Below are 23,898 nucleotides of genomic sequence, written 5' to 3'. Positions count from 1 at the left end.
CCGACAAAGCGCTGTGAGAAACTTCCAGCTTGTCCCTCAGGATGTATAGAGCGCTGTCCTCACCTTCATGATGAATTAAGAGCCAAATTAACTTCAAAGTCACAACTTTTTTGTGACTCACCAGAGAACTGCGGTCACAGAGCAGTCTGAATCTAAGGAGACTCCGAGAAAGAGGAGGAAAGCACTTCATTCAATTGCTAGAACATAATTAGATGAAATCTGTATTTCTCAGACGTCCTAGGTAAACATCTCCAGATGGACAGACACATACACATTTAACTCCATGGGCCTCTCATTTACTATCTAGATTAAGGTTCAGATTAAGAGATGGTGTCCCTGGTTCGATCCCTGGGTTGGGAAGATCCCGTGGAGAAGGGAAAGGCTACTCACTCCAGTATTCTGGCCTGGAGAATTCCATGGATAGTCCATGGAGTCACAAAGAGTTGGATATGACTGAGCGACTTGCACGTTCAAGAGGTGGTGTGGTTGGTGGTATATTTTACTGGGTTGAACTATCAAAAATTGATCACTGTTTTCGCGCATAAAAGTTTCAATCTAATACATCACTATATTCTAAGTTAATAGCTATTGGACATTACCAACTGGACAAAAGTTCCAATACTGAATTAGACTAAAATTATTATTTGATAAGAGAACAAAAAAGTATATGAAAACAGGTATTTATTATAAAACAATGTCTAAAAATTAATTAAAGGCTTAAACAACAACAAAAAATATAATTCTACACATTGACATTGTAGCATGAAAATACTTAGCCCAAAGAGGCAAGTTTGTTCTTGATGAATTAACATATAATAAATTCTCATGACATGATTCCAAAATATATGTATGAACTGACTTGACATGTTTATAAACATAAGGGCAATTTAAACACTGGTATTAGTTTTCATGAGTTCAATTAAGGTCAGTGACTGGAGGGTTATATTAAAAAAAAAAATCTGAGATAAAATATTCTTTAGGAAGCTACCGCATACCTATGTACATTTGAAGACCAAGGGTTAAAAGTCCACTCTTGATGAACACCGTTAAGCAAAGGATGTATAACATCCATCACACGTCTGTTCCAAAAACAGCATGTTTCCAAAAGTATACATTTCTTTACAAATAAACAGTATGACATTAATAACTATAGAGGAACCTACAGAGTGAGTTCCAAAATATGCTCTCATCCCTGAGCCGTATCTTAAGGCCTCCACCTTTAATCCTGGGGCTTTAAGAACATCTTCTTTGCTTTAATTGGTTTTATGTCTCCATTTTCATCTTCTTCGTAAATGGCACGGTCTCTTTTCTTGGCAAACTTTTTCCCAATTGTCCCCACCAAGGTCTCATATCTGTTAAGACGATAAAACACAAGTTTAGTTTCAAATAAAAAAGAAATCAAAATTTGTCAAGAATATCAGACCAAATATACAACAAAGAATAAGAAAAACCAAAACTATGATTAAAATAAATAATCTGATTTAAAATTCATGAATTTCTCTGCAAACAATTCATTTTTTTTTTTTGGTTTTGCATTATCTTAATAAACTAAGATGTATATTTTAAAATATGTATTAGAAGCGGCACTAGAAATTAGCCCTCAGCTGCCAGCCTGTGACAGGTATGAATCCACCCCAGGTCATGTTAGAAAAAGCAGGAAGTCCCCTTTCTGCTGGGGTTACTCCCATCAAAGGTAGGGCAGACCCATCACCTGGTGGGAGGAGTGGACGCGTGAGTCAGTGAATGCTGGGCGCAGATTACAAACCTGGTCTAAGGTAACACTTACCTTCTAGCCATTTCTTCATCTGACACATCGAGCTCCACTGTTTGCTCTTCAACTTCTTCTGCTTTGTTCTTAGCGTTCATATGAAGCATTAATTTCTGGAAAAAAAAAAAACAACACAATGGTGGTGACTAGCAGGGCTGGAAAAAGCTTGTTAAAGGAACTAGTGTCAAACACATTTGAAGGTAGAGACACAGAAGCCACAGACTCTACAGGACTAGCCAAAACTTACAAGGGAGTCTCTGTAAAATCTAATCAACTGTACTCCATAGTATGCTGATAGAAGCCAGCCTGAATTACAAAAATAATAAGACAAAGCCCTTCTAGATGAGACTGCTGTTAAAGATTCTAAACTGTATTTTAGATCAGAAATGTATTAGTTACTTGTATCTAAAGCAGGCACACTGGTAACACACTGCAGTGAGTGGGGGAAAGAAGCAGTAAACCTCACATATCCTCTGAACTTCCCACTTTTGAGCCAAATGGCAGAAATACTACAATCTGGAGTGATTTTAAATGCAGCTTTGGTGGTAGCTGGGGAAGGGGAGCAGCGAAGTGCTGGAAGAGCTGGAAGGCTGGTGCTGGTGTAACGGCGGTGGAGGGGGGGGCTCCTCACCCCTAAACATGCAAGTGGGTAACACACTGGTGTCCACATGATGTCTGTATGCCATGGATCTTTCCTTGGCTTCTTTGTTTGTCTCACATTAACGTTTTCTTGATAGGTATCCACCAACAGACTTAAAAACAATATCCTCTTTACCAGAAAGGTGGGGCCAGGAAAGGAAAGCAGATATCACTTTTGACTAGCTTTTCCAATGTTTAAAGGACTGAAGATGAAGCAGTCTCAGTACAAGCTCCGTGGGGGCATCGACTTTGGTTCCCTGCTGCACGTCCAGTGCCTCCACAGGGCTGATGCACCACGGGTACACAGTAAATATTTACTGAGTAAACCCCATGGTAGGCATCCCTAGAAACACACAGACACTATGAAATGTGTTCTAAGTACATCCTGCTTGTAATAAAGTAAGTGTTCCCAAGTTGGTATCATTCCTTTTATAACCAGGTACAGTGAACTTTTCTCTCAATTGTATCACAGCTCAGACCTGCATGTCAAACAGTTCAAAACCTTTTCCCAGAGAGAATATATTCAGTGTTATAGAGTTCTGGTAATTAAAGTTACTTTCTAATAATGTCCCACATCAAATCTGGACGGTCAGATCAACACTTTTTCCCACTGCATCACTTTGGAGTCCTTGCCCACCCAATACCCTAGTCTGGGCATCATTCGCTCATCATCTTTGCTATCTGTTTTTACCTTTTACACCACTGCTCTCATTCTCTTCCTGATCTAAAGCTTTCAGCAGGCCAGAACAGGAGATATATTAAAAACAAACACTTCCAGTGTTGATTTTGTGTAAAGTCGATTTTACCACCTTAATTACCACATCCACTCAGAAAAAGGAGACAAAGGAAAATCAACCTGCAGTCTTTATAAATAAACACTGGTGTTTAGTTTGGCTAACTGTGGTTGATCCAGGAGTCCTTAGAGAACCAGTTTTCACCCAGGGATGATTTTGCTCACCGAGGGGGCCCTGGCAACGTCTACAATGTCTGGACACACTTCGGGTTGTCACAACTGCAGTGTGTATGTGTATGTCTAGTGGGTAGAGGGCAGAAGTCAGGGATATTGCTCAACACTCCACAGTGCACAGGAAAGCCCCCACTACAAAGGGAATTCTAGCCCCAGTGTCAATAGTCCCAGGGCTAAGAAACCGCATCTTCATGAGATAGTTACCAAATGAAAGCTTTGTATCACAAACCTCCATTTGGTTGGCTAAGTACTGATAGGAGAGCTTTCCATACCTGAGCCAGAGTTCTAATAATTATTTGTTAAATGGAGGTCTGTGCTTCTCTACAAACCCGAGGCAGGAAGATTAAAATGAACAGCTCAGTTATAAGGTGAATACTTCCTTTGAAGACAAACTTTCCAAAGAATCATTTAAAAATCTATTTACAAGCTTGGATTAAAAGCTGTCCATTAAAAAGTCAAATTATTCAATTTTTAAGTAACACTTTTTCCATTAGAAAGGATAGATTTATATATGCCAGAAAATAATTTCTCATAATGGCATCAAATGAATAAAATCCTGACATTCCTGTAAAAGACCTGAGCTAAAATTCTAATACTTACAATGGCACTGTCAGGGACTGTATACTGCTAAATTAAATCATCTACTCAATTCTAACATAAAACTAGACTGCAATGCCTGCAATTTATTTAAATACCTACTGCAATATTTCAAGTCTTGTTATTTTCTATATAATGAGGAGAAATGGTATCTGTTGGGAAGAAACCTAAACCCAATCATTAGCAGGAAGAATTCAATTGGAAAACTTTTAAGTCTGAAGCAATTATATTTAATACCTCAACCTCAGGATTAAATCCTCTGAATGACATTCTTCCATAGAGAAGATCTTCACACAACAAGAAACTCTGCTCTTCTATAATGAAACTCCTAAATGAGAAAATAAACCTGTATTAATAGCATGTCAACTTGTAGCAAAGCACAGCAAATAGAAGTCAAGATTTCAAAAGAAAAATAGATCTTATGGTTCTCAGTGGCATCAAGGAAAAATACACTAAGATTTCTAACCTAAGGTTAGAGATAAAAACGGATTGCTTTGGTCAACAAAGGCCCGGGGAAGCAAGAACAGAGGGCATCTGAATTTTCCAAACGTAAAGTTTCCTTGATGTTTATGCTCCCCGCCCCAAGTTTTTATTAAATTTGCAGAAATCAGTGTCCTAGGTAGCTTTAGGTGAGTGTCTAAGTTGGAGCTCTCAGCTATAAATAACCATGACTGATGCTGGATGACTTAAGCAGAGAAGTAATTTACTCTAAGGATACAGGGTATCTTACAGACACTGGGAGAGCCGGATGAGCAGGACTGGAAAATGAGCAGAAATATGAGTGGCTAGGTGGTTGACCCCAAACCAAAATCACCCAAGTAAAAATGGTGCTGCTACCGAGAGGGTTCAACATTGGACACCACAGAGGGCATCCAGAAAACAGGATGCAGGTGTGGATGTTTCAGAGTCCGAGAGGGATTCTCCCATGAGTCACTAGTTCATAACCCCCATTCCAAGCGAGCACATCTGACTACAGCACATGTTCTCCTGAACATTTTGTTCAGTCTTTCTCATAAACTTGCGATTCCATTTCAACTGGCCAATCTTGTTTCTTGTAGAGTGCAGGTGATAAAACATCACGAACGTCTCAAGTAAATCACCTCCCTCAGGAAAGCACCATACATATGCATTTAAGCATTCACTTAAGTCAAATGGTGGACCCAAAGGCCAGCAAAGGATTCACAGAAGGACCACTGGCCCCTCAGAGGGCTTTCTCATGCGTTTCTATTGACTTAATAACATTAGTATGAAAAGGTGGTTTGTTATCTATAAGCATAGTTTCAATGATAAGGGACACTCATGGAGCTAGCAAATAAGGGAAGTATTCCAAAATATAACTGAAAACATTCTGTATTTTAATCCGTAACTTTAGAGCTAAAACACATCCAAGAAATTATCAATTTCGTCAGTTATTGCAGATGAGAAACTACCGCTCAGGAAAAATAAACACACCTGCCTCGGGCCACAAATAATGAGCACTGCAAAACAGGCAAAAACTCATTGCTGGGGAACAAGTCTCTGTGCGGCTCCTTCATTTCCGCACACCTGGGAGTGAGGCGCTAGATGTCCTTTCGTTCTTTTCAAGGATACATGCACAGTTAAAAGCTTTGAAAGGCTGAGCTACTGTCTCCCTTCTTCTGCTGGAGCAATACACAGACTTGCTTTAAGGCTCAAAATAAAGATACTGCCTCCCCTGGGGCCAAAGGCAAGTCTGTTTGCAGTCCAGTATCAAAGACTCAGGGCTCCTAAGCTCAGGACTTCTCTGTTCTGATGTTAACCTACTGCGGGTACCATGTCATCCTCCCCAGGATAAGAGGAAATGATGCCAATGTGATGCTCAAGCTGCGTGCTGTGCTGTGAGTAATAAAGTTCTCTGTCTCTGACTCAGAACTCTCCTACCTTCCACTGGTATCTGTGAAACTGTAGCAGGCTGACTTGTTAGTTTGCAAGTAGGGTCAATCTCAGACCTCACAGTTCTTGAAGTTCACCAGGCCACAATACATAAGCGTAAGAAGCACAGTAGCCAAAAATACTTTTTAAACATCATCCTGTGGCAGGCGAGTAATTAAACTGGCTATACTCACATCCTCTAAACCACGGCACATCCTTTGGAAAAAAACAACACGGCAACAACAAAGCAAAATCTCTGATCTGGTAACTTGTACTTCTATACTAAGTAATTTTTTATCAGGTTCCCTGGTAACAGACTCTGAGACAGAGCTCTGCACAGAAGTTCCACTGGGGAGTGCGGGCTGGGAGATACCCCTCTATGGAAGTGAGGGCTGCAAGACTGGGCTGAGGGAGAAGCTGACTTGCAGCGTGGCTACACCAAGACCTCAGCCCCTACAGGGAGCTCCAGAGTTAGGAAGCTCTGCAGTTGTTTCAAGCTGAGGCAAAGCAAGCAGGTCTTAATCCACCTACATAGCCTGGTCACTGGCTAGGGGAGGCATGCACACGGAATAGTCCTAATGGTCATCACTGAGTTATAGTCCAATATAGCTGAATGGCAACCTCTAGACTCCCAGAGCATATACACAATGAAATCTCCAGTTTGAGAGAGATCGGTAACCTTTTGGAATAATTTAGATGGTACTACCAAGTAAAGGTTCACAGACACAAATGAGCAGGAAGAGTGGCTGAATTTCCTAATACTCAAACATAAGGAAACACATACACTGCTAACACTTCGTGCTTTATGCCTAGCACTTTGGTCACTGCTTCACATGTATTATTTCATTTACTTCTCATATTATCACACCCAGTATACCAATGACAAGAGACAGGTTCAATAACTTGTCTAAGATCACAAGTAAGCAAGTGGCAGAGGCGGGCATCAAATCCAGGTCTGCCTATCTCCAGAGCCCATGCACTAAATTAACCAATCCATCCCACTATCTGGGGTGTTAAAGCACATACACCTCAGGGACATGTCATCCATTTACCCTTCTGGGTCTACTTCTCACTCCTCCCATAGTCCCCACCATCAGTACCTTGGGAAGCTGATCTGAATATAATACATGGAATGGCTTCCTTCCTATAGGATTACCTGGGCTGGTTGTGCCCTCAGATAAAGACGGCGACTCTTGTAACATGTTCCCTCCACACAGCCCGTCTTCAGATTCAGTAACCACTCCCTTGACCCTCCAAGCCTGGGGGAAATTATTTCTACTACACAAGCCATCAAGGTGCTGCACTGTCCATAGCTGCTTCCCTACCCCTGCCCACACTTTGGTGGTCTCTGTCATACGCTCCTCAAATTACCCAACTTGACAGCTTCATCTCTTCCAGCTGATGTCCTAAACTGATCTTCATTTCTAAACATAAATATGACACTGAATGATGGCAGAAGGTTATTATTAATATTTACTGCTATGATCTGAAAGTTCGTGTCCCCCCACAAATTCATATATTGAAATCCTAACCCCCAAAGATGAGGATATTAGGAGGTGAGGCCTTGGGAAAGTGCTTAAGTCATGAGTGTGGGACCCTCATCAATGGGATTAGGGCCTTAGGAAAGACCCCACAGATCTCCTCAGCTGCTTCTACCAGGTGAGGATACAGCAAGAAGGTGCTGGCTGTGAACCAGGAAGAGGACCACCATCAAAACATGACCAGGCTGATACCCTGATCTTGGACTTCCAGCTTCCAGAACCGTGAGAAATATACTTATGCTGCTTGTAAGCTACGCAGTCTGTGGTATTTTGTTATAGAACCTGAACAGACTATGTCACATACCTCCCTAGGAAATGAATCTAAAGGTCATTTTCCTGTGAATAATATGTTATGTTGGGGGGAAAAAAAGGAACACTGAAAAAAAAGATACAAACAGTCTTGCTTTTCATTAAAAATAAGTAACAAAACATCTGGAATACTCTTGAGCAAGTTTAGCCAAGGCATAAAACCAAATTATACCTCCTCACCAGTAACAGTCCCTTTCCTACCAACCCCTGCTCCCAAATCCATACCAATTTCAGCATCATCTTCTCCTTCCTCACTGACATCTTGCCTCCTCTGAGAAGCAAGAGAAAAGCAAGTTGAGAAGTAAGCAGAAAAAACAAAGTACTTTCCTTCCGTCCCTCCTAGTGGGACGTACTTTCTATCTTTAGAGAAGGATGTTTAACCTCCCAAGAAAGATCTAGAGGAGATCAGCCAAGTAAACAATGGACAACAACTGTGTTAGAAAGAAGAAAATAAATTCTAAGGTATGGAAAGGGAAAATATAAGTGTGTCTGAAGACAATAAGCAGCATCTTTAGTAATTTGATAAAATTTAAGTAAAACTACCATACCACAGAGTCTATCAAGGTAAGAAAAGAATCTAGGAGAAATGATAAACAGCTTTCAGAAACATTTAGAAAAGTTAACTGATGATGTGAATCATCACTCCTTCATTAAAAAATTTATCATGCATCAACCAAGCTTAGAGGTGGAAGAGAAATGATCTAGTGTGTTATCCTGTTTCAGTAATAACTATCTGGTGACCTTAAGCAATTTACCCTCCCGTAAGCTTCAGTTTCCTCAACCATAACATGGGTGGAATGATGGTAGCCAGCTCTCAAGTTTGCTGTGAGGATTAAATAATTAAGAGACATAAAGTCCTTTGTCCAGGTCCTAGTATATACTAAAGACTCAATACATGTTAGCTAAGATGACTGGTATTAATAGTAAAAATTGAAAATAAACAAAACACTTTTGACTTTACAAAGCTCAATCTATGGAGAACTGTGTTACTGAAACAAAACTGGAGAGACCTGAAGTACACATATAATCTTCAGAACTTAATACAAGAGCACATTGCAGATTTTCTTAAAGGGTCCCCAGCTATCATCAGAGACATATGGCTTAGACTCCTTTACTCCAAATAAGGAATGTAAAAAAAGAACAATGTTATAAATGATGGCGAGCATCAATAAAAACATACAAATGCAAGTAGAACTCTTATAGACTTAATAATTAAAAAAAATATTTGCAGGGCTAACTCAAGAAACTGAATAGATATCAGTTCACGGGTTTTATGTCACTGGAATGATGAATCACACTGACAGGGATGTGAACCTCCAATGTGTCATAAAAAACCTACTCTTTCTCTTTCAGCTCAGGCAAATCCAAGTACCAGTGCTCTTCGCTAATGATTTTCTTTTCTTCCTCTTCTAGTTGTTTCTTGGTTTCCGAGTCCAGTCCCCTTTGCATGAACTGTCAAAACATAACAAAATCAGAGTCAGCAACTATTTTTCCCAACAATCTCATTTCTCTGGGAATCCCATCTCAAGGGTGGGGGTGGGGGGACCAAGCAGCTTAGCTGACCAAGACAAGAGCACTTCCAGTACACCAGAAAATAAACAAGTCAGTACTAAATCCTCAACCCTCTCATTCTTGCTCTATATTTAGCTCTGGCTGAACAGCTACACTAGATAAGGAAACCTAAAGCGGCTGCTCCCTTGCTTCTCATAGGATACCCCACTTTATCTGTATACTCTGTCTCCCGCTGTTCTGCCAGAAGGCTTTTTGTCAGCAATGGCCAAACTTGCTAGAGAAGCTGGGTAATTGTTTCTTTCGCCTTTGCTTCAAGTGTCCAGTTGAGTGTTCCCCAACCATCCAAGCAGGGGTAGATAACTTTTTAAAGTTTACTTCTTCCTTCACAATTACAGAGTCAGATTGTTGGTCTGAGCCCTAAGCTGCCAGCATACCTTCATTTGACTTATTCCAAGACTAAAACTAAAATCCTCCCAATGCCTGCTTTGCCAATATACTTCCCTGAAATTTACATGATTACAAACCATAAGCAAAGAACCCCCTCTGTTCACTGAAGATCCAAATTTTGCTAATACATATCAAAGAAGTACTTCAGAAATGATTAATTACACTACTACTTACCCTCCACCCTCACTCACCCTATCCAGCCCAGGTTATACTCCAGCTCAACTCCACTCACGTCTTGGACATGCAACATCTACTCTCCAGTGTTTCAAAACATTATTTATGCCCTGCTTCCCTTCACTGCAAATTCCATTATTCTGTAAACAAGACATCTAGCAGTTTGCATCTAGACGGTGGTGTTCAGTGACAAACAGTACAGAGTTGTACTGATAATTAAGAGCAGGGGCTTCAGAACCAGACTGCATTAGTTTAAGCCCTGCCTACATTGGAAGGGCTGATGCTAAAGCTGAAACTCCAATACTTTGGTCACCTCATGCGACGAGTTGACTCACTGGAAAAAGAGTCTGATGCTAGAAGGGATTGGGGGTGGGAAGAGACGGGGACGACAGAGAATAAGATGGCTGGATGGCATCACCGACTCATGGACATGAGTTTGAGTGAACTCCGGGAGTTGGTGATGGACAGGGAGGCCTGGTGTGCTGTGATTCATGGGGTCGCAAAGAGTCGGACACGACTGAGCTGAACACTTATTTATAAACTGGGGTCGCTAAGGGTCGGACACGACTGAGCGACTTCACTTTCACTTTTCACTTTCACACATTGGAGAAGGAAATGGCAACCCACTCCAGTGTTCTTGCCTGGAGAATCCCAGGGACGGGGGAGCCTGGTGGGCTTCCGTCTGTGGGGTCACACAGAGTCGGTCACGACTGAAGTGACTTAGCAGCAGCAGCAGCAGCAACTTTGGGCAAGTTACCTACTTCTTGTTTCAGGTGCCTTAGCTGTAAGAGAGGGATAATAATCGTACCCACCTCAATCGGTTATTATGTGGCTTTCCCCACTCATAATATGAAAATCACTCAGTGTCTAGCACATAGAGCTAGGAACGTTCGCTAATACCATTACTTAAGTTTTAAGGCTTACATGTTTCTCCTGTATTAATTGTTGTACTCATTTTATCGACCCTTGTCCGCACACCTCATCTGAAAATCAATATTGTTTAAAGTTGGTGACATAACTTCATCTTCACCTCAACTGTTGAAATTCTCTCTATTCCCAGCACCACTGAAATCCCTCACCCAGATCATCAGTCCCAGCTGGTCTTTATGACTGCAGTTTTGTCGGGTCTGTCTGTCAGCAATGTATTCTCCACAGGACAGTGAAAGTAACGGTGAAAACTTAAGCACAGCTCGTGATACTCGCCCCAGTGCTCAATCGCTTCCCAGGGCTCAGAAAACAAAAAAAAATTCCTAATCTGGCCTAAACTTCCTTCCTTGCATGCTGTGATTACTGGCTTCTTTTCCAGGCCCGTTTCTTGCTACTTGCCTTCCAGACAGGCTGACTGACCTTTAGTTCTCGGAAATTACGGATTTGGGCCTGGGGGTTGCCTCACCAACTTCTGAACTCGCTTCTCCGCCAGTCTGTGCCGCCCTGTCACCCACCCTCCCACCTACCCTTCACTGTCTACTAGATGCCACTTCCCGCAGAAGCCCAAGTAAGTTCCAGGGGCTTCCGGCGCTTCCAGCACTACTGCACTGAGTACACTATATTTTAAGTGCCTGTTTACGCGTCTGTGTCTCCTATCCGACCACCGGTTTTAACAGAGAATCCGCCGGAATTTATAATCCAGTTCCCGGTGCCTAAAGCAGAGCAGGCGCTGCTCAGTGAATGAATGAACGCGAGAGCTGGAGGTCCTCCGGGGCTTCTCTAATGCCCTCGTACGCCCGCCGCCTCAGCTCCAGCCAGGTCGGAAAGACTGGGTATCCCCACCGCCCGACCCGCCTCCCTCGCGTCCCCGCACCTTCATGCGCAGCAAGTTCTTGGACAACTTAGTTTTGCGCTCGGCCGCCATACTGACTCCCACCGGGCGCCGCGGTCTGCAACTGGACCCACCGCGCAAGCGCAGCTCTGCGTGTGCGTCGGCGCCGTCATACGTAGCGTGCGTCGTCCCGCCCCGTCGGCTCCGCCCTTGTATCTCGCGATTTGAGTTGGCCCGCGCTCTTTGCTCGTCGCCTCAGAGAGCATTTGGAGGTGCTTTCCTCGCAAAGAAGCCCAGGGTAAACACGGATGTCAAAGCAGGAGTGAGAGCGACTTGACGCCGAGAGAGAGGGAGACCCCCAAAGCGGCCGCTGCCTCAGGAGGCCGTAATCCTGGGCGCCGTCGGCCTTCCCTGAGGGCTTCGATTGGTCCCCTCAGGGCTGCGCACCGGCCTCGTGCCCCCCGCCTCACGGACCCCGTCTTGCCGCGCGTCGCCGACCCAGTTGCCTTGGTGAGACCTTTGAGACAGTGGCCACACCAGCCATTCCCCCTGGACCGTTTCTTTGAAGTGTTTCTAACGTGGCTGGCGGGTTTTCTGTGGCACTCCATGCGTGTATAAGTTCATTTTCCTGATAACCCCATGGGGCCGTCTTATTCTTCTTGTTGCAGTTGAATAAACTGAGGTACAGGGAGGTTCCGGAACCAGCCCAAAGCCAGGGTGAGGGAGGCGGGGGTAAACCCAGGCAGTCTGGCTGCCGAATGGCCTTTCAGTGTCGAATCCACCTGTTGACTGGAGTGTGCGTCTTTAAACCTAAGTGGCCAGTTAAATAGGAAGAATAGGGAGAGGTAGATGTCAAAGACACGAGCATGAGAACATGACCTTATTTTCATAGGAAGAGTTAAAATAACTTTGCCAAGATGATAGTTTTAATGCTGCGCATTACCACCTAAAGACAGTTTTCATGCCATTCATAGCTGCCACACTTTGAAAAACACCCATCCTGATAGCTCTTCCGCTGATAACGTGCACTATATGCTGAGTTCTTGTGCTCAGTACCTCATGTGTTTTTTTTTTTTTAATTTTATTTTTATTTTTTTCTCCTGGGAGTGAGCATTACTTTAGTTGATCTTCATAAGAACTCTGAAGACAGTATTGTCCTCATATCGTTTGGGAACCTGAGGCTCAGAGATTAAGAAACTTACCAGAGTTTACACAACTAGTAAGTGTTCAGTTCAGTTCAGTTACTCAGTCGTGTCTGACTCTTTGCCGCCCCATGAATCACAGCACGCCAGGCCTCCCTGTCCATCACCAACTCCCGGACTTCACTTAAACTCACATCTATCGAGTCAGTGATGCCATCCAGCCATCTCATTCTCGGTCGTCCCCTTCTCCTCCCGCCCCCAATCACTCCCAGCATCAGAGTCTTTTCCAGTGAGTCAACTTGTCGCATGAGGTGGCCAAAGTATTGGAGTTTCAGCTTTAGCATCAGTCCTTCCAATGAACACCCAGGACTGATCGATCTCCTTTAGAATGGACTGGTTGGATCTCCTTGCAGTCCAAGGGACTCTCAAGAGTCTTCTCCAGCACCACAGTTCAAAAGCATCAGTTCTTCGGCAATCAGCTTTCTTCACAGTCCAACTCTCACATCCATACATGACCACGGGAAAAACCATAGCCTTGACTAGACGGACCTTTGTTGGCAAAGTAATGTGACATGACCAGTAAGTGTTAGAGCTAAGATTGATCACAGAGCTGACACTTGAATAAAACAGTCATTCCCTGGCATGTTTTCTCAGAGGAGGAAAAAAAAATCATTTTAATACGGTAGATGGGTATAGAAACTTACTCATTCGTGTCTGTGTGTGAGACACTGGGTTCATCTCTGAGCTACACTGATGCATAAAATCACATGACCTGCCTTTCTTGGAGCTGACTGTATGGTGAGAGCCATGGCAGAAAGAAAAGGATGATGTGTTAGAGGGACTTTTAGGGGAACATTAGATAAGCCAATCTGGGATTGCTCTTGTCAGATGATAGTACCTACCTTGGAAGTTGAAAAAAAATTGTATGAAGGATTGGTGGTAGAGTGTACCAATGGGAGGGAATAGAAACTGAAAGTCCTGTAATGAGAACAAGATGAGTTGTCATAGAGTTTACCAAGTGGGAACAGTAGAGGTAATCACATGTTATGGGCGGAATTGTGTCCCTCCAAATTTCATCAGAATTTTGTTTCAGAATGTGACTGTATAACTTAGAGATTGAACTTATGGTTGCCAGGGGGAAGGATAAGAGGAAGGGATAGGAAGTTTGGGATGACATGTACACACTGCTGCATTTAGAATGGGTAACCAGCAAAGAGCTACTGTACAGCACATGCAACTCTGCTCAGTGTTATGTGGCAGCCTGGTTGGGAGGGGAGTTTGGGGGATATATGTATATGTGTTGTTGAGTCCCTTCACTGTTCACATGAAACTATCCCAATGTTGTTAATTGGCTGTACTCCAATGTAAAATAAAAGGTTAAAAGAATGTGGCTGCGTTTGGAAACAGGACCTTTAAGGAGATGATTAAATTAAAATGAGGCCCTTAGGGTCAGTGGCAATCTGATCTGACTGGTGTCCTAATAATAATAAGAAATTTGAATACACAGGAAGATACCAGGATTGCGCATGTACAGAGGAAAGACACAGCAAGAAGGTGGCCATTTGAAAGCCGAGTGAAGAGTTCTAAGGAGAAACCAAACCTGCCTACACTTTCATCTCGAACTTCTAGCCTTCAGAACTGTGAGAAAATAAAGTTTTGTGGCTTAAGCCACCTGTCATACTATGTTGTTATGACACCAAATTAGCTCTCGCTTACAATGATAATAAGAGCCCTACGTGAAAAATATGGGACTCATGAGAGGATATAGAAAAGGCATATAAACCATTTTGGCCTGGAAAAGGAAGTTCTTTTAAATGTGTGACATTTGAGATCTGAAAGGGGGAGGAGTTAGCCTGAGGAAAAGCCTTCTACTTGTTTAGTTTTGTGCTACCATAATTCCCATACATCCACAGAAAACTTATCTTGCAAAGCTGAAACGCTACTCATTGAACAAAGATTCCTCATTCCCTCTCCTCCCAGCAAACTGTACTACTTTCTGCCTCTATGAATTTTGACTTCTGTTCAGGATTTTGAAAGAGGTTCTGTGAGAGCCAAGGTGAAGAAGTGATCCATTCTGCCATCTGCATCCAGGCATCTAGGAAATAGCTGACTAAGAACACTATCTTGAAGGATAGGCACATGTCTTGTCAGATTTAAGAGGAAAACAATTCCTGAAGAAATAAGAGCATATGCATACCAGCTAAGGAAGCTAGAAGCTCTACACTTCCCCTCTGGACCTCTGTTGTTACCAATCTACTGTACACTGGATTCTGATTCCTTTTCCCGAAACATTGGCTTCATCATGGTCACTCTCCTACTCCACAGTTTACACTGAATATTGTTGTCTGAGGAATAGAGGTCAAATTCCTCAACCTTCAAAAGTATGCATTTTTATTTGACATAGAAAATACTTATAATTAAATCCCCAAAGCCTCTACGCATCAAAATGTAATGAATGAAAAGTGGTTTAAAAGTAATAATGTAATTTTAACTTTGAATTAAACTTGCAGACAGGGAAGATAACTCCTTGATCTCTCTCTGCTATTGAATTGTAGAATACAGAGGATAGGTTTATACTCAGTAATGTGTTAACCTGTTTTAGTTACACAGCCAAAGAAACATCATTTGAAGGGAGAAGATATTTTCATAGGTTTTCACACAATTCTGAATCCTTTCATAATGGAATTTGCTGGACGAGGGAAAACCTCCAATTCCTTCAAGTTACTAGACCCATTAAGAAAAGGTTCCCTGAGTCTCTTTACTCTTGGGGCAGATCATTTCTAAAGCTATGCAGCCCAGTACAATAAGCCTATGATTAATATGTTGCTACTGAGCACTTGAAATGTGGCTAATGTGACTGCATAATGTAATATTTATTTAAATTTAAAAACTATAGCAGTGTAAAATATTTTCCTGTTTTACACATTTTATTATTTTGTCAGGACTGTATTTCACTTTAGCCTGTCTATGTTGAGATGTGCTGTGAAATATATACTACATTTCAAAGACTTGGAACAAGAGTAAAATATATTTTTCATATTGATTAAATGTTGAAATAAGAGTTTGGATATATTGGTCTAAATAAAACAGCATTAAAATTAATTTCATCACTTTCTTTTGTTAATGAGTCTGCTAGAAAATTTAAAATTATATATATATAATTTCTTTTACTATTGTATTTCTTTTTTCTTTTCTCTTTTATGCTCTCTCTTTCTCTCCCTCTCACTCCCCTTCTTTCTTCTTATTTCTTTCTGTTAGCTTTTGTTCTTTTTTTTTTTGCAAGCACCAGAAATTGATCATGGCTTATTAAATACAATGGGAATTTATTAGAAGGATATTTCTAGTAGTTTATAACAAGGCTGGAGAAAAGGGCAAGTTAAAAGGACAGAAACCAGGGCAGCGCAGGTATCTTGGAAGTGGGAATTAGTGTCACTGCAGGAATAAAGAGCATCAGATGACTGCTGTTAGGGTTTTCAAATTTTCATAGTTAAGGAGAGAATCCCATTGAGTCTCAGCTAAGAGAGGGCAAGACCCGATTTATAGTCCCTTTAGGACTATACACAATGGGGGAGAGTAGTTTTTTAAAGAGAAATTGGGTGTATAACCCAAGGAAAAGATAATCATTGTAATAGCCCAAACAGCAAAGCCAAGGTTAAGTATCTATTTGAGGCAGGAAGGAAGAGAGTTCCCTTGACACAGCCATGGAGGACAAATAAAGAGCATCAGTTGGGAAACTGACACACAATATCAGATCTATTATTTCTCACAAAATATTTTCCCTCTTGCTGCCAAATCTTACTACTTTTATATGAGTAACAGTCATAGACTCCTGTTTTTTCTGCCTTATGCCTTTTTCATTCTTCAACAAATATTTTAAAATATGTCTTATGTTCTTGGTCCTTTGGTAGGTGGTAGGGAAACTACTTCTTCATAATGGTATGTCGTAGACAAGGATATAGGTCTTAAATGCTGTCATTGAGATAAGACTTATTGCAGGAAACCTAATCTGGATTTGAGGAGCTTGGAGAGTCTTCCTTGGGAAAGTGACACCTAAGCTGAGACCTCAAGATAAATTAAGTGTATGCCAGAGAAAAAAGGGGAAAGGGGCAGCAGAAATGAAGGAGATATTTAATTCAGATGGAATTTTTTTTCAATGATGGCAATTATGTAAGTGACAAGTGTGGAGAGGCAAGCTAGGGCCAGATCTCAAAGGCCATGTGTTAAGTCAGTAGGATTTTGAAAGTTCCTGTGAAGCTGTTAAACTGTTTTACCAGGACAATGGCATCATTTCAGAATTGCACAATAGAATTGTGTTCATCTTAAGAGCACTCTGAAAGTATAAAAAGTGACCATGTTAGTTGTTCAGTTGTGTTTGACTCTTTGTGACCCATGGTCTGTAGCCCGCCAGGGTCCTCCATAGAATTCTCCAGGCAAAGATAGAGGAATGGGTAGCCATTCCCTTCACCAGGGAATCTTCCCAACCCAGGGATTGAACCATGGTCTCCTGTATTGCAGGCAGGTTCTTTACTTTCTGAGATACCAGGGAAGCCACTTTGACTGACCACCAAAAACTGTTAGTAATAGATGAATTCAGTAGAGTTGTAGGATACAAAATTAATATGCAGAAACTTGTTGCATTTTTATATGCTAATAACCTATGAGAAAGAAATGCAGGAAATAGTCCCATTTACAATTGCATCAAGAAGAAAATTACCTAGGAATAAATTAAAAGAAAGATCTGTACTTTTGAAAACTATAAGACAAAGACAAAAGAATTTGAAAACAACACGAATCAAATGAGATATGATGCTCATGGACTGGACGAATCAATATCCTTAAAATGTCTATACCACACAAAGTTATCTACAGACTCAGTGCATTTCCTTTCAAAATTTGCATAGCTTTTTTCACAGAACTAGAAAACAATGGTAACATTTGTATTGAACCACAGATGGCCCCAAATAGCCAAAGCAATTTTGAAAAAGAAAAAGCTGAAAGTATCACACTCTCAGACTTGAAAGTATAACATGCTACAAAGTTCTAGTAATCAAAAGTATGGTACTTGCACAAAAGCGTACATGTGGAACGATAGGGTAGAACAGTACAGAAATAAAGCCATGCTCTTATGGTCAATTAATCTATGACAAAGGAGGCTAATGGGGGAAAGATAGTCTTTTCAATAAATGGTGTTGGGAAAATAGGGCAGCTACATGAGAAAGAATGAAACTGGATCACTTCTTACACCATAGATAAAATAACTCAAAATGGAATAAAGTCTTAAACGTAAGGCCTGAAACTGTTAAGCTCCTAGAAGAAAACTAGGCAGTAGCTTTTTGACACCAGTCTTGGCAGTCCTCTCAGGCAAAGGAAACAAGCAAAAGTAAACAAATTGGACTATATCAAAGTAAAAAACTTGCACAGTGAAGGAAATCACCAGCAGATCAAAAAGATAATCATGGAATGGGAGAAGATAGTTGCAAATGATATATCTGACAAGCGGTCAATGTCCAAAATAAATAACTCATACACCACAGTATAAAAACTCCAAACAACTCCATTAAAAAGTCAGAGGGCCTGAGTAGACATTTTTTCAAAGAAGACAAATATATGGTCAAAAAGCACATGGAAAGGTGCTCAACATCACTATGGGGGGATGCAAATCAAAACCACAATGGGATACCTCATACTTGTCAGACTGGCTGTTTTCAAAAAGACAAGAAGCAAGTGGTGGTGAGGATGTGGAGAAAAGGGAACCCTCGTGCACTGTTGGTGAGAGTGTAACTTGGTTCAGCCACTGTGGGAATCTGTAGATAGTCCTCAAAAAAACTAAAAATAGAACTGCTGTATGATTCAGCAATTCCCCTGCTGCTGCTGCTGAGTCGCTTCAGTCGTGTCCAACTCTGTGCGACCCCATTAGATGGCAGCCTACCAGACTCCGCCGTCCCTAGGATTCTCCAGGCAAGAATACTGGAGTGGGTTGCCATTTCCTTCTCCAATGCATGAAAGTGAAAAGTGAAAGTGAAGTCACTCAGTCATGTCCGACTCTTAGCGACCCCTTCAGTTCAGTTCAGTTCAGTCACTCAGTCGTGTCCGACTCTTTGCGACCCCATGAACCACAGCACGCCAGGCCTCCCTGTCCATCACCAACTCCTGGAGTTCACTCAAACTCATGTCCACAGAGTTGGTGATGCCGTCCAGCCATCTCATTCTCTGTCGTCCCCGTCTCATCCCACCCCCAATCCTTCCCAGCATCAAACTCTTTTCCAGTGAGTCAACTCGTCGCATGAGGTGGCCAAAGTATTGGAGTTTCAGCTTTAGCATCAGGCCTTCCAATGAACACCCAGGACTGATCTCCTTTAGAATGGACTGGTTGGATTTCCTTGTAGTCCAAGGGACTCTCAAGAGTCTTCTCCAGCACCACAGTTCAAAAGCATCAATTCTTCGGCGATCAGCTGTCTTCACAGTCCAACTCTCACATCCATACATGACCACGGGAAAAACCATAGCCTTGACTAGACGGACCTTGGTTGGCAAAGTAATGTCTCTGCTTTTTAATATGCTATCTAGGCTGGTCATAACTTTCCTTCCAAGGAGTAAGTGTCTTTTAATTTCATGGCTGCATTCAGCATCCGCAGTGATTTTGGAGCCCCCAAAAATAAAGTCTGACACTGTTTCCACTGTTTCCCCATCTAATTCCCCTAGTAGGTATTTATCTGGAGAAAATACAGATTCGAAAAGATATTTGTATCCCTATGTGCATTTGTATCCCTATGTGCATTTGTATCCCTGTGTTCATAAGCCATGCAGATGTAATGTGCATATAGGGAATATTGTCAATAATATAACAACTTTATATGGTAATAGATATTAACTGGTTTCATTTTGGTTATTTCATAATGAATAAAAATACTGAATCATTATGTGTACACTTGAAACTGATAGTTTATCTATTTTAATTATAATTCAATAAAAAGTGTTTAGAGACTGAATTTTAACTGAAAGTGGAATAGGGAAATGGAGGAAGAAAAAAAACAAGAGAGGGAGAAAGTCTAGCCCTTCAGTTCAGTTCAGTTCAGTCGCTCAGTCGTGACTGACTCCTTGTGACCCCATGAATCACAGCATGCCAGGCCTCCCTGTCCATCACCAACTCCCGGAGTTCACTCAAACTCATGTCCACAGAGTCGGTGATGCCATCCAGCCATCTCATTCTCTGTCGTCCCCTTCTCTTCCCGCCCCCAATCCTTCCCAGCATCAGAGTCTTTTCCAGTGAGTCAACTCGTCGCATGAGGTGGCCAAAGTATTGGAGTTTCAGCTTTAGCATCAGTCCTTCCAGTGAACACCCAGGATCGACCTCCTTTAGAATGGGCTGGTTGGATCTCCTTGCAGTCCAAGGGACTCTCAAGAGTCTTCTCCAGCACCACAGTTCAAAAGCATCAATTCTTCGGCGCTCAGCTTTCTTCGCAGTCCAACTCTCACATCCATACATGACCACTGGAAAAACAATGGCCTTGACTAGACAGACCTTTGTTGGCAAAGTAATGTCTCTGCTTTTTAATATACTATCTAGGTTGGTCATAGCTTTCCTTCCAAGGAGTAAGCGTCTTTTAATTTCATGGCTGCCATCAGCATTCGCAGTGATTTTGGAGCCCCCCAAAATAAAGTCTGACACTGTTTCCACTGTTTCCCCATCTATTTGCCGTGAAGTGATGGGACCAGATGCCATGATCTTTGTTTTCTGAATGTTGAGCTTCAAGCCAACCTTTTCACTCTCCTCTTTCACTTTCACCAAGAGGCTTTTTAGTTCCTCTTCACTTTCTGCCATAAGGGTGGTGTCATCTGTATATCTGAGGTTATTGATATTTCTAAGTAATCTCAAATGTTCTTTTAGATTACTCTTCCTGGGATCTCCCTGGTGGTCCAGGGGTTAAGAATCTGCCTTCCAATTTGAGGGATGTGTGTTCGATCCCTTATCTGGGAACTAAGATCTCTTTAATTTCCTGTTTTAACTAATTTAACCTATCATCTGGTAGATAAAATCCAGGCTGATTACAAGACTTTCTACACCTGCCCTCTAGCCTTATCTCCTACCTTTTTGGCCCTGTCTTGTATCTGACATGACTGAGCGACTGAACTGAACTGAACTGTACTGTATGCCTCAACTTCATTTCCTCTAGCCAGACTGATCTATTCGCTGTGCCTCCTCCAAACATTTCATATTCACCTTCCATGTAAATATTCATACTGCCTTCTGTTTCTGGAATGATGCCCAGAATAATGTTTTCTTTTTTTTTAACTTTTCAAATCCTGCCTATCTCTCAAAACCCAATTCAAATTTCATCTTCCTCTTACATCAATCAAAAATGATGACTTTCTTTTTTTTTTTCTTCATTGCTGATACGGCTGTTTTACAGTTTCATCAGTGTTTAATTACACACTGTTTTTTATTGTCACCTAACATGATTGCAGGTTCAGTGCAGTTCAGTTCAGTCGCTCAGGCATATCCAACTCTTTGTGACCCCATGAACCGCAGCACACCAGGCCCCCATGTCCATCACCAACTTCCGGAGTCCACTCAAACCCATGTCCATTGAGTCGGTGATGCCATCCAACCATCTTATCTTCTGTCGTCCCCTTCTCCTCCTGCCTCAATCTTTCCCAGCATCAGGGTCTTTACAAATGAGTCAGCTCTTCACATTAGGTGGCCAAAGTATTGGAGTTTCAGCTTCAACATCATTCCTTCCAATGAACACCCAGGACTGATCTCCTTTAGGATGAGCTGGTTGGATCTCCTCACAGTCCAAGGGACTCTCAAGAGTCTTCACCAACACCACAGTTCAAAAGCATCAATTCTTCAGCGCTCAGCTTTCTTTATAGTCCAACTCTCACATCCATACATGACCACGGGAAAAACCAGAGCCTTGACTAGATGGACCTTTGTTGACAAACTAATGTCTCTGCTTTTTAATATGCTGTCTAGGTTGTTCATAACTTTCCTTCCAAGGAGTAAGTGTCTTTTAATTTCATGGCTGCAATCACCATCTGCAGTGATTTTGGAGCCCAGAAAAATAAAGTCAGCCACTGTTTCCACTGTTTCCCCATCTATTTCCCATGAAGTGATGGGACCAGATGCCATGATCTTAGTTTTCTGAATGATTGCAGGTACCGGTGGGCAGTTCTGAGCTTTATAGTTCCCTGAATCTTTCACAGCTTGAAGCAGTTCTTAGTAAACTCAATAACTACTTACTCAAATCAGTAAGTGAAAAACCGTTCTTTAAAATGGGTGAGATAGCATCTTTGAAAATTACACACATTTTAAATAACTAACTGATAAGCCCCAGAACACCTAACCAATTCTATCTAGCGAAATTGACATTTAAATTTTTATTTTACAAAAGAAAAAAAAAAAGAAATTAAAAGCCAGGGATGCGGTAATGAAATCAGCTTATTTTCCTGAACTAATTATATTCAAAATAGTCCGTTCAGTTAAAAGATAATGATATCTTTGGACTTCCTGTGGATGTTTCTAAAGAAGCCAGTTGCTATGGGGATTGAGAAGACAAAATATTTAAAAATATGATCAAATTTATGCATATGAAGCTACCATGTCTAAACCTGGAAGACATTTATTAGATGGAGGGGTTTCACAGAGGGAAAAAGAATGTGGAAATTAATTGTTGGGGGGAACATGTTATGGTGGTAGAAGTCAAGACACAGTTAAGATGGGTGTTTATTTTCTTCAAGGGAAAATTGTGTGTTTACTAATAATAAGGAAGAACAAAAGAAAAGTTAAACAGACGGCTGGAGAGACTAAATAGTTTTCTCTTTACCTATGACAAGTTCTTATCCATGAAAAAATTATAGAACTCAAAGCCAGTAGTTAAAAAGGAGGCTGCTGGGACTTTGAACCAAGTTTTGCTCTGTTTTTCTGTTTCATGAGGAGGTTTGGCCATGACTTACTACCACCATTGGGTGGCAGCCTAAGTTGCAACCTCTTAAGAAATCATCCTCATTGGGTTCTGTGAAATTCATCCAAGAAATGACAACTTTGCACAGATGTTTTTAAAGGAAGAGTTGAATAAAATTTTCCTCTTATTCTGAGAGAGAGAGAATGCAGCTGAGCAAAGGAAATAACTAATGACCAGATACCTGGGAGAAAATCCTCTCTTCCAATAAGTCATTTGCTTCTGCACCATCTACTCTCAACAGTTTAAGAGCTACTGCACCCTCTTAACCCTGTGAGGATCAAATGAGATAACACGTGAAAATACCTTACCAAATGTACAAAGCTGTGCAGATGTGAAAGATGATTATCATTATAGCATGGATGCGGGTTGCTTTCATAGCCAGTTTTATTGGCATGATTGCTTTTTAAATGGAGTCATCTGTGTGAATTAAACAATTCAGATCTGCAAACACTATTGCACATGTTTATTTTATTTGAAGTCACTTAAACCCAGATCTAATTAAAACATCATCATACTTCTAGGATGGCAGAATTAAATCTAAGTATTTATGTAGTACTCTCCTGTCCCCAACATTGTGCAAAAATTCAGGTTCTTGAGTGAGTGAAAATCCCTCAGTCATGTCCAACTCTTTGTGATCCCGTGGACTGTAAAGTCCATGGAATTCTCCAGGCCAGAAGGGGATCTTCCCAACCCAGGGATTGAACCCAGGTTTCCCGCATTGCAGTTGGATTCTTTACCAGCTGAACCACAAGGGAAGCCCAAGAATACTGGAGAGTGTAGCCTATCCCTTCTCCAGGGGATCTTCCCCAACCAAGGATGGGCTTCCCTAATAGCTCAGTTGGTAAAGAATCCAACTGCAATGCAGGAGACTCCGGTTCAGGATCTTCAATGGTGCCAAATCATAGTGAAGATCATAGCTCTTGTAATTGATCATTGGACCTCACTGGAGATGCCATTGTCTAGCTAGCTAGGTCCACTAGACTCTGTTTTACCACTGTTTGTAGTCCATGCTTGGTGTTAGGAAATCTTTGAAAGGACTAGGGGGCCAAGCATTCAATCTCTCTGGGTGTACCACACAGACACCCTCTTGTCTTGCCACGCTCTGTGTCTCACTAGACCTGAATCCTTCTGACCTCTTTCCAATACTGAGAAAACTTTTCCTTTTACCTTTTGCTGCCTTAGAAGGTA

General features: G+C 41.6%; 1 protein-coding gene across 1 annotated transcript; it reads right to left on the bottom strand.

The window, feature by feature from the left end:
- Positions 1–402: 402 nt before the first annotated feature.
- On the bottom strand, positions 403–11,757 carry MPHOSPH6 (M-phase phosphoprotein 6). Its single transcript, XM_055413055.2, has 5 exons — positions 11,646–11,757; positions 9,051–9,163; positions 4,209–4,299; positions 1,787–1,881; positions 403–1,352 (listed from the first exon to the last, which is right to left on the bottom strand). The coding sequence occupies exons 1-5, from the start codon at positions 11,694–11,696 to the stop codon at positions 1,220–1,222; spliced, it is 483 nt and encodes a 160-aa protein (XP_055269030.1). The 5' UTR covers positions 11,697–11,757; the 3' UTR covers positions 403–1,219.
- Positions 11,758–23,898: the final 12,141 nt, after the last annotated feature.

Source organism: Moschus berezovskii, chromosome 22, assembly GCF_049115385.1.
Source record: "Moschus berezovskii isolate FMDL1 chromosome 22, NW_MosBer_1.0, whole genome shotgun sequence".
In the NCBI taxonomy this organism is placed as follows: Eukaryota; Metazoa; Chordata; class Mammalia; order Artiodactyla; family Moschidae; genus Moschus; species Moschus berezovskii.
Note: the sequence above shows the minus strand (reverse complement) of the source record. Positions and strands in the feature narration are given on the sequence as shown.

Excerpts from the sequence above, each read along its gene's own strand:
- MPHOSPH6 (XM_055413055.2), bottom strand. The coding sequence starts at position 11,696 with ATGGCGGCCGAGCGCAAAACTAAGTTGTCCAAGAACTTGCTGCGCATG. Across the intron at positions 4,300-9,050 it reads CCTGAGCTGAAAGAGAAAGA|GAGTTTCATTATAGAAGAGC; the intron begins GTAGGTTTTTTA and ends TTTCTCATTTAG. Across the intron at positions 1,882-4,208 it reads GATTTAATCCTGAGGTTGAG|AAATTAATGCTTCATATGAA; the intron begins GTATTAAATATA and ends TTTTTTTTCCAG.